Source organism: Sceloporus occidentalis, unplaced genomic scaffold, assembly GCF_023333645.1.
Source record: "Sceloporus occidentalis isolate IW3139 unplaced genomic scaffold, rSceOcc1.0.p SCAF_5, whole genome shotgun sequence".
Lineage (NCBI taxonomy): Eukaryota > Metazoa > Chordata > Lepidosauria > Squamata > Phrynosomatidae > Sceloporus > Sceloporus occidentalis.
In genome coordinates this window covers 61,610,872-61,624,849 of record NW_028316985.1, presented here as the reverse complement: position 1 = coordinate 61,624,849, position 13,978 = coordinate 61,610,872, and the positions used below count along the sequence as shown (strand labels likewise).

General features: G+C 38.7%; 1 protein-coding gene across 5 annotated transcripts in view; it reads left to right on the top strand.

The window, feature by feature from the left end:
• Nucleotides 1-13,978, top strand: part of ARID2 (AT-rich interaction domain 2) — a 131,879-nt gene that overhangs the window by 96,319 nt on the left and 21,582 nt on the right. For 4 of the 5 annotated variants that reach the window (XM_089524255.1, XM_089524251.1, XM_089524250.1 and 1 more), the window contains 3 exons: nt 2,039-2,173; nt 2,857-3,053; nt 3,969-6,856. In XM_089524255.1, coding sequence (XP_089380381.1) covers nt 2,039-2,173; nt 2,857-3,053; nt 3,969-6,856 — 3,220 coding nt within the window. The remainder of the gene's footprint in view (nt 1-2,038; nt 2,174-2,856; nt 3,054-3,968; nt 6,857-13,978) is intronic. The other variant, XM_089524253.1, reaches the window with a different exon arrangement.

Below are 13,978 nucleotides of genomic sequence, written 5' to 3'. Positions count from 1 at the left end.
AGGCTAGCCCTGATGGAGTTGGGCCTGGCTTTTCAGTCCCTCCCAGGCCAGATGATGACAGTTGGCATGGAGGGGAGGGCTCTTCTTCTTGAGGCTAGCCCTAATGGAGTTGGGCTATGTCCATGGAGTTGCATGCCTTGTCCCCAAAGCGTCTGGAAGCTGCTTTTTTTGGCCCGTGTGTTCCGGGCTGAAAATATTTAAAACATAAAATTCCAAAAAGCAAACCTTCATGTTGCCATTTTATATAAGGGACAAAGTTTTATTACACCGTTGTATGTAATGGGATTTGAGCATCCACAGATTTTGATATCTAGAGCAGTGGGGTCCTGGAACCAAATCTCAATGGATTCCAAGGGTCCACTGTATAGAATTCTGTTCAAGCATTTGTACCCCTCATGAAATATTCTAGCTTGTTTTATTCATTTTTAGAGTTTCTGTTGTTGGTGCTGTTATAGTTGTCATCACTAAAAACGTAAAGCAAAAATATTGTAATCTTGGTTTTTAAAAAACATTTGCCAATTTGTTCAAATGTTTGCTGTATTGCACCCACTGCTGTTTGGTAAGTGGGGACTGGGGGATCAGGAACTACATAGAAGCATAAATACAGTGCTTGTGCATTTGTAAGTTCCCAACAGGATTGTGGCCATTGTTTTTTAAGTTTTTATTTGTGATCTTGAAGCCTATCTCTAGAAGAGATGAAATCACTTTGCATTTGAAGTTCTTCAGTGTTCAGATAATAGCATGCAAATGAAGTATCTTTTTCCTTATATGATGTGTTTCATGTTTAAATATTATCATGTTTTTTTCTTTCATAAGTGCCAGTGAATTTTTACACAACTTCATTTTGATCCATAACATTTATTAATGTTAATAACATTAAGATAGGTTGGAAATGTTTATACTGACATAAAAGAGAAATAAAACATTTGTATTGAACCAGCTTTTTGGTAGTTTTTTAAAGCTTTAAAAGATACATAAATACGGTATTTATACTGTACACATTCAACTATAAGTCAACCTCATGGATAAGCTGAGGTCAACTTTTGGAGGCAAAAGTATGGATTTTGGTATGCCCCATGGATAAGTCGAGGGTCAAACTTCCCGAGGTGTGGACAAGCTGCAGGGAGATTGCATGCCCTGCCCAGCCTCTCCGCAGTGGGGCTTTCTCTCAGGGAGGTAGCTGGGCTGGAAAGAGGCTTCTGGCGACCTTTCCTGGCCTCTCCCCAGCTGGGCTCCTTCCCTGGAGAAAAAGTCCGGCCATGCTTCTTCATCCAGGGAGAAGCAAGCAATCGCCCTCCCTAGCCAGGCTCCTTCCCTGGGGAAAAAAGCCCAGCCAGGCTCCTTTGGCCAAGGAGAGGTTTTTGGGTGGGTGATCACTCCCCAACCGGATGTTGCTTGTGGAGGCAGCCCGGCTAGGGAGAGGCTCGGGCCAATTACTGTATTGACCCATGTATAAGTCGACCCAGGTTTTTTGGGTCAATTTTTTGACCTAAATTTCTCAACTTATACACAAGTATATATGATAACTTTCGGCTTTTCATGAGGCCAATTCAGAACTACGTTGAACTAGTTTATGATTAATTCTGAACACAAAGTATAATCATAATGAAGTAATATTTATTTCTGATTTGGATTTATATCCCACCTTTCCCCCCAAAAAATGGGATTTAAGGCTGATTGGATAGTTTCTAGCCCTCCCAAATAACTTTTTACCATTATAGTTGCCTTAGAAAACCTCTTACCTATTTTTTAAAATAACTAAACTTGTTGTTAATGGCTACTTTTTAAAATTCTGGAGTGCTACCAACTGCTAGCCTGTGGTATAAAATACATCCCCCCCCCTTCCACCTTGTCACAGGCTCAACACACAATGCATGAAGTAGCACCCGGTATTGTACAGACACAGAGGTTTTATGTCAGTGATTTTAGAATGTGCTTATTGAGTTTAAATATTTTAAAATTAGAGTAACATTAAGAGTGAAGATATTTAATATTTGCAATCTGTTTATTCTATTTCTTTTTCCCTTTATGTGTTTAGGTTGAATGCACATTTTGAGGTGAATTCAGACTGCTCAGTCTCCCGAGCTGAAATGTACTCTGAATATCTCTCCACCTGCAGTAAACTAGCTCGAGGTGGAATTTTAACGTCAACAGGATTTTATAAATGCCTCCGGTAAGTTGAATTCATTCCTATAATAAACATCCTGGTAATCTTAAAATGTTCTACAGTTTGGATTGATTGCCAAATATTAGGGTAAAGTGTGCTTTTGATATGACTTGTTATAAATCTTGTATTATTAAAGGCAGTAGTAGTTTCAAAAGGAGAAACAAAAATTATATAAAAAATCCAAAATGAGCTTCCATTTTATTTTTCTCTACTTTTTGAAAACTGAAACCTTTTAGTTCTTGTTTCTCTGTTTCAAAACTAACTTAATAGAATTCACAGGCTGAATAGCATTCACAGTATTCTTTGTTTTCTGCATTTTTCTGATTTGCTCTGTTCTCTCCTCCTATGCTCTACCACTCTTCTCTCTGTACCAATTCTTTTGCTAATACCCACACTTGCTTGGTCCTGAAACATGAGATGATTACCACAAAATGAAGAATACTGTGCTTACAGTAATGTTGGCTGGAAGCATTGATACATTCACCACTTTCAAAATCATCACTTTTGGCAAGGAGTGAAATGTCCAACAGTTCCTTGCAGGAGTATCTGAATGGTGTAGGTTACCACAATATTTAGGAAATATACTTCTGTACAAAGCAGCTTTTATACAGTAAGAAATCAATGGAAGAAAAAACAAGTGCTATATTATATCTGCCAGTATTGTATTTGTGTTTGCTTGTGTTTGACAGAACTGTCTTTCCAAATCACTCCGTGAAGAGAATAGAGGATCCAAATAACAATGGGCAGGCACATATTCATGTGGCAGGAGTAAAAAGGAGGGCTATCCCACTGCCTATACAGATGTACTATCAGCAGCAACCTTCTTCAACCCCAATTGTCCGGGTTGATTCTGTTTCTGATGTAGCTCCATCTCCTTCACCAGCAGGTATTCAGATATTGTGAACATTGTATGATGTCTACTTATCTTGATTCAGACTCCATAAGCATAAAAGGTTGAGCTTTTTGAAGTACTGCCCTATATATATGTGTACACATTTTGTGGCGTGGTAACAAGTCTGAAATTCACATGCACTGCCCTTCTCTTCTGAAGAGTGATATGTGACTGGACTTACAAGGCAGGCAGATTGTGTGGGAAAGGCAAGCATATACTAGTATATGTGATTTGTTGTAAGTTCTTTCTAGAAGGGTAGAGATGGTGAGAAGCAAATTTCTGGCAATTTTGCCTCTCATGGGCTTGTAGATTCGAAGACAGGATGGTCTTCCTATTGCCATAGTGTTCCAGAAAGGTAGGGAGACCAGTCTCCAGATAAATCTCATTCTGCTGGTCATTGATAGAGATGGTTATGCACTTCCCTTCAAACCTAGCGGGCTAGGGTATGACGTGGCCTCTTGTGTACTTGTCCTACGTATCAGATGGCTAAAACAAATGATTCACAAAATTTGAAAACTATTTTTTGTTAAGTTTAATTTCAGCTGGTTTTGGTTGATTTGGTTGTTAATGCAGTTTACAACTGAACAGTTTAAATCCCAAGGCTATAGGTTATAACAGAAAAGCCACGATGGTGTCCAAAAGAAACTGTTCAATCACCTGAATGTCCATTTAGCTGCGATGGGCCATAGCAGTAGTGATAAAGCAAGGGGAAGTGCAGTTTCAGAGTGAGTAGATCATTTGCCCAGAACCTCTTTCTGGTATGCACAAAATCTGTGATTAATGCTGGGTCTACAGATAATTCAAATACAGAGTGGTTAATTTAGATACTAATAGTTCTGTTTTGAAATGTTATTTAGCTACTTTCAAGGTTCCCACTTCAGACTAACTTTATTTCTTTGTTTTGGTCAGCAGGACCACATGGACCACCAAGTGCAGTAAACCACTTTCAGAGGACCCCTGTCAGCAATCAGTCTGCAACTTTAACTGCAACTCAAATGTCTTTTCCCATTCAGGGTGCACCTACAGTTGTACAGACTGTTTCCAGGATACCACAGAACCCTTCACTTCACAGTCACCACCAACAAAATGCTCCTGTGACAGTCATACACAATAAAACTCCAGCCTCTTGTGAAGTAGTGAAGGCCACGGTAATACAGAGCACTGTCCCCCAGTCTGCAGTTCCGGTTACTATTGCTGTGGGAGGTGGGGTGCAGACTTCAAATCAAAATCCTAGCAGTGCCGGACCACAACCATCTGTTACTGTTGTCAGTTCTCAGACGTTGCTTCATCAGCCTGTAATTCAACAGTCCCCTTTACATGCAGTAGTACCTGGACAAATACCCTCAGGCACTCCTGTTACAGTAATTCAACAAGCTGTACCTCAGGGTCATATATTTGGCAGAGTACAGAACATACCAGCATGCACTTCAACAGTTTCCCAGGGTCAACAGCTCATTACCACATCATCACAGCCAGTACAAACATCATCTCAGCAGTCCACAGCTGGTAACCAGCAGCAAGACACAGTCATCATAGCGCCCCAGCAGTATGTCACAACCTCAGCATCCAATATAGTTTCTGCTACTACAGTTCAGAATTTCCAAGTCACAACTGGGCAGGTGGTTACAATTGCTGGTGTTCAAAATCCACCAACGGCTAGGGTTGGGTTTCAGAACATTGCACCAAAGCCTTTGCCTTCTCAGCAAGTTTCTACAACAGTGGTACAGCAGCCCATGCAGCAGTCACAGCCATCACCACCTCAACCACCTCAGCAAAGTGTCGTGATTGTAAGCCAGCCAGCTCAGCAAGGTCCATCATATGCACCAGCCATTCACCAAATTGTTCTTACAAATCCAGCTTCAATCCCAGGTGGCCAAACTGTCCAGCTGGGTGGACAGCCAAACCTAACTCCATCATCTTCACCATCTCCTGGACCAATTTCAAACAACCAAGTTCCTACAGTAATATCTTCTTCATCTCTCACTCCTCAAACACAAGGCCCACCTCCCACTGTCAGCCAGATGCTTTCTGTGAAGAGGCAGCAACAGCAGCAGCATTCACCAGCACCATCCCAGCCCCAGATACAAGTCCAGCAGCAACAGCAGCAGCAGGTACAAATGCAAGTTCAGCCCCAGCCAAGTAACCCTGGGGTGGGCCAGCCACCACCTAGTGAATCCAGTCTGATAAAACAATTGTTGCTTCCTAAACGAGGCCCTTCTACTCCTGGTGGTAAACTTATTCTCCCAGCTCCACAGATTCCACCTCCAAACAATGCAAGAGCTCCTAGCCCTCAGGTGGTTTATCAGATGTCTAACAACCAAGCAACAAATTTTGGAGTCCAAGGACAGTCTTCAGCTCAGCCACTTCTAGTTGGACAGCAAAATGTGCAGTTGGTCCAGAGTGCAATCCAGTCCCAAGGAACAGTACAAACTGTTCCTATTTCCAATTTACAAATATTGCCAGGCCAGTTGATCTCCAATAGTCCAGCAACCATTTTCCAAGGGACTTCTGGCAATCAGGTTACCATAACAGTTGTGCCAAATACTAGTTTTGCTACAGCAACTGTGAGTCAGGGAAATGCAACTCAGATCATTGCTCCAGCAGGAATTACAATGAGTGGAACACAGACAGGAGTTGGGCTTCAGGTGCAAGCGCTTCCATCTACCCAGGCACCTCTAGCTGGACAATCAACATGTTCTGCTACTGCTCCCCCATTCAAAGGAGATAAAATCATTTGCCAAAAGGAAGAAGAAGCAAAGGAGGCAACAGGTTTACACATTCATGAGCGTAAAATTGAGGTCATGGAGAACCCTTCTTGCCGAAGAGGAACTGCAAGCACCAGCAATGGTGATGCAAAGGAAACTGAAACGCAGGTGGGAAGTCTTCTAAATGGAAGAAAGCATGACTGCAGTCTACCTCCAGCTAACTCAGGGAAAACTCAGAATGAGGCCAATCAGTTCTCACAGGTCCCTAACGGACCATCATTAGACTTGGGTGAAAATGGAGCTCTTGGAAAACAGAACTTTGAACAACCAGACATGCAGGAAATGAAAAGTGATTTGAGGAAGCCCCTTGTTAATGGAATCTGTGACTTTGAAAAAGGTGATGGTTCCCATTTAAGCAAAAACATTCCAAATCACAAAACTTCCAATCATGTAGGAAATGGTGAGATTTCTCCAGTAGAACAAGGGAATTTGGATGCCACACAACAAGATGCTGCCAAAGGTGATCAAGGGGAAAGGTTTTCTAATGGGCCTGTATTAGGTGGGGGTAATATGTCTGTTGTAAGCAGCACGCAAGAGGCTTCAAAACTGTTAACCCAGCAACTTAGTGGTACTAATGTTGATGTACCTAATGGACCTCTAGCTTCAAGTTTGAATTCAGATGTGCCTCAGCAACGCCCAAGTGTAGTTGTCTCACCACAGTCAACGGCCTCTGTTATACAGGGGCATCAAATCATAGCAGTTCCTCACTCAGGCCCTCGTGGCTCCCTGGCTCCCTTGTCATCTGACGTTTGGTCGACTAATGGCACAGCAGAATGCAAAACTGTAAAGAGGCCAGCAGATGATAATGATAGGGAAACTGTTCCAGGAATCCCAAATAAAGTAGGAGTTAGAATTGTTACAATCAGTGACCCTAACAAAGCTGGCTGCAGCGCAACTATGGTTGCAGTGCCAGCTGGAGCAGATCCAAGTACTGTAGCAAAAGTAGCAATAGAAAGTGCTGCTCAGCAAAAGCAGCAGCCGCCACCACCGCAACCGCCGCCAGCACCATACATGCAAAGTATGGTCACACAGGTAGGTTCAGTGCTGCCTTTCTTTATTTTGGCTAATATGTGTATACATGTGTGTGTGTAAATGTAACCATTCGATTTTGGAATTGTTATACACATTGGCTTTAAAATGTTATGAAAGCTATTTTGTACACTCATATACTGATGGTGGTGTCTGTCTCATTGAGCAATAATGTTTTTGCTTTAATCCACTGAAATGAATTATGGTGAATCCAGATATAATTTGATTATGCAGAGGTGAACCTGTTGAATTTACTTTAACTGCTCACTTTAAAAAAAGTAATAGTGCTTCTGTGAATTTTGTAGTTCCTAAGTGATTTGGTCCACATATACCATATCTACTTGACTATAAGTAGATCTCATACGTAAGTGGAGGGCAGCGTCAGTGCTCTTGCCTTTTATCTTTTTTAAAAAAAATAAGAGTTACAGTACATAGATTGACCTGTGGATAAATTGACTCAGGTTCAATTTTTTTTACTAAAATTTTTTGACTTACATATGACTATATATTGTATGTTGCATCTAAAGCTTGTTGTACATCTTAATTCCTCTGTGTTAAGTTGATGTCTTTTGCAGCATGCATATTTTTCATATGCATTGTGCAATATGCTGAAAAAAGATATATGTAACAAGTGTCATAGTTTATGCGTGACTATTCTTTCAAAACCTACTAGATTATCGAAATAAGATAGACATTTGTCCCTAAAGTAGATAATACCAACCCTTCTTCCTCAGCAGATGGCCTGTCTGTTTATTGGGTTAAAGGGGATTTTACGTTATTGTTCATAATGTACATATTGTTAAGTAGAGAAGATTTTTTGAACAACAAAAAATAGGAACTGATGCTGGTGGATGCTGCTAAAGAGCAAAGAACTTGAAATGCAAACTTTTAATAGTTATACTAGATATGTGACAAAAGATCCTGTAAGACATCATATTTTTGGATGTTTGTGATCATCAGCAGATTTGCGTTATTGATGGAAAATTGTTGGCTTTTCCTCTGAAGTGTATGTTTAATTAGTGGCTGTGCTGGAGAGCTAGTTGGACCTAAACTTCTGAGATGGATGTAAAGTATTTGCCCCTCTTTCTGCACAGAAGTGAAATTATATGGGGGAAATATCCATTACACATTCCTTACAGGTGAGGGATGCACACGTTTTTATGGTGTGTTTTTTTAAACAACTTTTTCAGAAGGCATACAGTGATTTACAAAAATGGAAATAAATATAAATAATTCCAAAAATGGCAAAAAATCTGCTTCTCCAACAAAAGCCATCATGTATAACATAAAAAATGAGAACCTGTAAGAAAAGGGACTGGGGTTTCTTTGTTTTTCCATAGTCATGCCAACTGTTTCTTAGAAAACAATAGTTGTAGAGGGGGTGAATCAACCAAAGTTTAGTATATACATCCCATTAGTTTCAGTTAAGATATGTAAGTACATTCTTAATCTTTGAATGCAATTTACTTCATTGGAAACGTGCTGACCTTTGGTAAATTATAATTTTACTTTTCGTAGTACTGTATATTCCATATTTTATTACACAGTCTTCCATGATGTATACTTTCTAGGTTTTGGAATTACATTTCTGTGTTTTGCACACTTGTACTATTTAACTTTGTACTATTTAAAATTAGATTATTCAGACTGAAATTTTCATGGGTTGTAAGAGAAAGTATTTCACCTTCAAGAATTTGAAGATTTGAAATATATGAACAGATAGATGGACAATTACTTTGATCTTACTGAGAAACTATTCTGGGTAGTACCTTATTATTCAGCTTTGTTTATGGAAAGCTCTTCTGAAATTTACAGCTAACAGCTGTATGTATCTCACTACAAGCAACTCTCATTCTCTTTCGTGGGAAACATCCAAATAAGCATATATAGGACTATAACTTTAACCTTCTGTTATTTTATATGTATTGTCCTTTCATGGGTATGGAAAGCCCCATATATTTTCTGTCTCTTAAGCAAATGTAATTTTGCAGTGCATGGCTGGAGATTTTACATTACAATCCTAGTTTCTGTAAACAGGTTGTATGGTTACAGATCACTGTGTTTTAACTGACACTGCATGCAGTATGCATGCTTGTTTTGGAAAGTTGTCAGTTTCAGAATGGTAATATAGATCAATTTCTTTCCCTGCCTTGATGCAAATCATTATTTAATTACTCAGATCACAACCAGTGATTTAAATTCCTTTGATTTTGTTTAATCTAATTATCCTGAAGGAAAGCTTGGCCACTGCTACCATGTGTCCCTCAGAATGATAGCAGGGTGTGTTTGTGCATGCTTGGTTCACATAAAATGATGATTGCTCAGGGTCTTTATGTCCCCTGAATGCAGAGTTTTGAAAATTATTTAAACAGGATGTCAATGGACACATAAACGGTGAAAGCACCCCACTGAAGAGACTTAACTTGCTGAATATCTGATAAGCACTGTTGCACCTGTCAGCTCTGATCACCTGTTGGAGAGAAAAGCACAGTTGGACTGAAGAGTGGGCAATCTGGATTAGAGTCAAGCACAATGTAGATAACTGCTGTGTTTCTCTTGCTGAAATCCCTGTTCCAGAAATCTGCATTTTGAATGTTTATGTATTCTCTCTTTTGGGATGAAGACAGAGGTGTGGAAAATCTTGAAATAAAGCTGCTATTTAATAAGAATTTCCCTACATCTTTGATTTTAATCCCAGTCATGTAATTGGATCAGTTAATTATTAGTAGATAGAGGAATATGTATTGCCACTATCATTGTCATTTTGTTGAAAAAGTACTTAATGTTAACTGGAAACTGCAGTTCCTGGAGAGAGCGGCTGTAAGCACTGTTCTGTTGGAGAGAATTGCTATGACATCACAAGTCAGTTTCTTTAGTTAGTTAGTTTATTAAAATATTTGTTTCCTACCCTGTATCTAAAGATCTCACAACAGCAATCAATAAAATCACCATCACCAGTTTTAAACAATGTAAACAATAAAAAAGATCATAAAAGGCTAAAACTTATTAAGCATTTTTAACAAGTTAAACAAAGACAGTTAAGACTAGTTAGTATTCCAAACCACACATAGGGATTTGTACAAAACCAATTAGGTCCCCAAAGATTTAGCAATCAAGCATGTTTTTACTTGTTTCTTAAATGACAATAGTGTTGTCACCACTCAAGCCTCTAAGGGCATGTGTTATTCCATAACTAGGGTGCCACACAAGAAAAGGCCCTCGCCTAGGTCCTTCCATAAGTAAAGCTGCTGCTGTTGAGTTTCCAGTTTGTCTCTAGTTATCATTTTATAGATCTCAAAAGCTTGTCAGGGATTGGAGGTTAGAAACTTGTAGTCATCAAGTGGATGGGAGGAGGTGTATCTGGAGGAACATTCTTACTCTCCTTGAGTCATAATCCCTTAGGAGTGTGAAGGATAGGAACTGATGGTAGGGGAGCATATCTAAGTGAAAGGCACTACATGGAAAGAAGCAGTCCTGGAACTGTATCACTGTGTGTTGAGGCTGAGTGGGTAGTCCCCTTTATTGCAGAGCGACTGTCTTTGGATTGGGGAGATCAGATGATACGTAGAATAAGTGGGTTGCTTCTAGGCCAAAAGGAGCCTTTGGACTAATGTTTCCTTCTATTTTCTGACTCCATCCCAGAGGTTCTAGGCTTAAAAATGTATTTGACTGGTGTGAAGTCTTGCTTGAATTTACAGGGGCTTTTTGTAGAAATAAAGAAGAATCACTAGTCTTTAATTCCAAATATATTCAATAGACTGTAGTAGTTCAGTGATGAAAGCATTCTGTATAAATTCAGTGTGATTTTTATTGGATGCTATACATGTTCTGTGAATCAGCCCTGGCAGCTTAAAATAAACTCCTGGACTGAGTCCTACCATAGTTTATTCTTTCTTCCACTAGAGTAAGTTTCAGGGGCGTTGGAGTGTGTGTGTGTGTGTTATAAATATTTAGTAGGTACTTCCTGCCTTTGCTGTTTTCTCCAATCCGTGACTGCAGATAATAGAATGCTTAAAATATTAAAACTTTAAATACCATGCACAGAATGGGATCCATCTTCTGATAAAGGGTGTACTCCTGTTCCCTTGACTTCTGTGCAATTACAGAGAGTGAAATGCCTTGTGAAGAATTTGAAGGGATTTTCAGCTGACAGATTTATCTTTGTGTTCCTCATCTTCCACCCACACAAAAACTGCCAACTTCTTGTCCCTCGGTATAGAATGTGTCAGGACAAGATTTTGTGGCCTAAAGAGTAATGGCAGAAGCCAGTGATTAGTCTTATCATAATAGCAGCGAGCTCAGCAGGTGATGTCACAATCACATCTGCCAATAGAAAACAAATGTTGGTCCCAGAACTGAAGTTTCCAGATAACTTTAAGATACATTTTCCTAATTGTAAGAACTACAGTAAGAATTTTTTGGTTTCCTATTGGATGATTATTTGTAGGTTGTAACTCTGTACCCAGTTAAGTTTTTTTTTTTTTTGCTGTCATATTTAATAGTTTAATTTATGTTTTACTTCTTTGTAGAAATTTCTGTCAAACCAAAATTCTTTTCAGGTTAGCAGTATCTCAGTAGAGAATATATTTTATCTCTTTAACATTAAATGGTATTGTTATTTTTTATTTTTTTGGTTTTTTGTGGAAGTAACTAAGATGTCTGTGAATTTTGTTCTTGTCCTGCAGGGGGGAAATCTTAGATATTTTTTATTGTATCTTAGTGAAAATGGAATTAATTGGGTAAATGTTTTAGGTATAAGTAATAATAATAATTAATAATAATAATTTGTTTTATTTATATACCGCTATTCCAAAGATCATAGCGGTAAATTAGCAAGTAAGCTAATTTGCCCCCAACAGTCTGGGTACTCATTTTAGCGACCTCGGAAGGATGCAAGCCTGAGTCGAGCTTGGGCCCTTTTGCTGGTCTTGAACTCGCAACCTTGTGGTTTTGAGTGAATGGCTGCAGTACAGGCATTTAACCACTGTGCCACCAGTAGCATGGTATAGTGGTTTGAATGTTGGACTGTGACTCCAGAGACCAGAGTTCGATTGCTTGTTGAGTCACGGAAACCTATTGGGTGATCTTGGGCAAGTCATATACTCTCAGCCTCAGAAAAACCTGTGATAGTGATGCTTTAGGGTTGCCATAAGCCAGAAACTAATTGAAGGCACAAAAAGGTATAGGTCTTTTTTATTACTGTTATTTCTGTAATAATTTAATGCTGGGAATTAATTTTGCAAGTTGCTCTCTGCCCAAAACCATAACTTGTGAGACATACAAATAAACTAGGTCAAAGAAACACTGAAATTGTAACAATGTGTAAGAATAGCTTAGAAATACACATGTCTATTCATAACCTATTCCTTCTTTTTCACGTTAAAAAGTGTCTTGGTTACCAGTAGTGCCAGAAACACCCATCAAATATTGATCTATGATTTTTCTTGTTCTATTCCAAGTTCCTGTTGGCTACTCTAATCATTTCCCTGCTGAGAATATTTGTTGTTTTTATTTAGTGCACTAGTTTATCTATTCCATAACATTAAGCAAACTGAGTACAGTAATTGTTTTTCCATCTGATCATAGATCATTATGATTATTTTAAAAATTGGACAGATTGTTTTTTCATCTGTTTTCTCCAATAACTCGCTGCACTCAGAGTTGCAAGGTCAATAGATTTATTGTGCTCTCATTTCTCAGAGTTTATTGTGACCCTCTTTGTATTTCATCTGAATGATAGCATGGATGCCTTCCTTAAAATCTGTTATGACATGCCTTTGTACTTCATTATATGGATTACTCAAGCCCTATGCAGATATAACTCCAACTGTCTTCAAGGGCTCTAGATGAAGTCTTTGTTACTCTTTTCCCCAATACCTTTTTTTTTAAGTGAGAAGTTAAGGGCTTTACTAGAAACTGGGACAGCAAAGATGATGATGTTTGAAAAATGCTTCTTCGCCTCCAACTGCACTCTGGAGAGTTTAGCTTCATTCAAACCACTGCAGATCTGTAAAAATACTAGTTTGTGAATGATGAATTTTCTTTTGCAAGTCAGAGCAGCAAAACCTCTGAGTAAAGTTTTCTTGGTTTTTAGTGTGTTGTTCCAATGTGGAATTGTTTCTCTTCAACAAACTAGAGAAAAAAGATCAAAATGGATTTTCTCCCTAGTTTGCTGGGAGAGAAATAAGCCAGAGCAGAAATGTCATGCGCATTCAGACAACACACTAAATAAACCACAGATAGAAGCTCTATGATTGATCATTATATATTGTCATATTGATCATAATTGATAAGCTACAGTTCTTGGCTTATTATGCCACCCAGACTGCCAAAAATCTTAACATCTAAGATAAATAAAGAGAAGTAGTCCATTGGGTTTAAGGCAAAGGATGTTTTGTTTTAGTGCACCATGTAACTTCTATCTAGAATATTTTAAATTAAGGCCAAAATCCTATTGCACAATAGTGGAATAATTATCCCAGTGCAGGTGGTGGCAAATGACAATGGGTGTAGCAGTTCTGACAGAAGTAAGGTATTGGAGAAATAGACTGATCAGAGCAGACAGATTTTATTTGCCTACTTTTGCCACCACTGTACAGCCATGGAAAAAGTGCAGCTTCTCGCAGAGTGCACCAACAAGATTCTCTGTCAATCAGAATAATATAGATTCTTAATAATGTGTATTTGAGAACATGTGACCCAGAGTGGTCTCATGAAAGGCTCTTGTTTTTAATGTATAGTTCATTCCTGAAACAGATTGGCTCCATTGCTTCACTTCAAGAAAGAAGGACAGAATTAAATATTTGATCATGTTGATATTGAAGTACACTTTGCTCTCACTACGGTTGACCATTCATACCTGTGCAACCTTAGATGTCCTAACCAAGAGAATTATACATTTTAATTAGTTTGTATTTGAGAAACTGGCACATAAGTGTGTGTCTGGATATTTTAGCTGTTTAATTTCTTATCTATTGTTTCATCTTAAAACTATTCTGTGGCCATTATGACTTACAAAACCTTTGACAGTAATTATTACAAGAAAACTGTTGAGCCATTGAGACAACTATAGCTTATATTTGTGGTTTTGACCTTGTATATACTTTCTTACTATTAAACAAATGC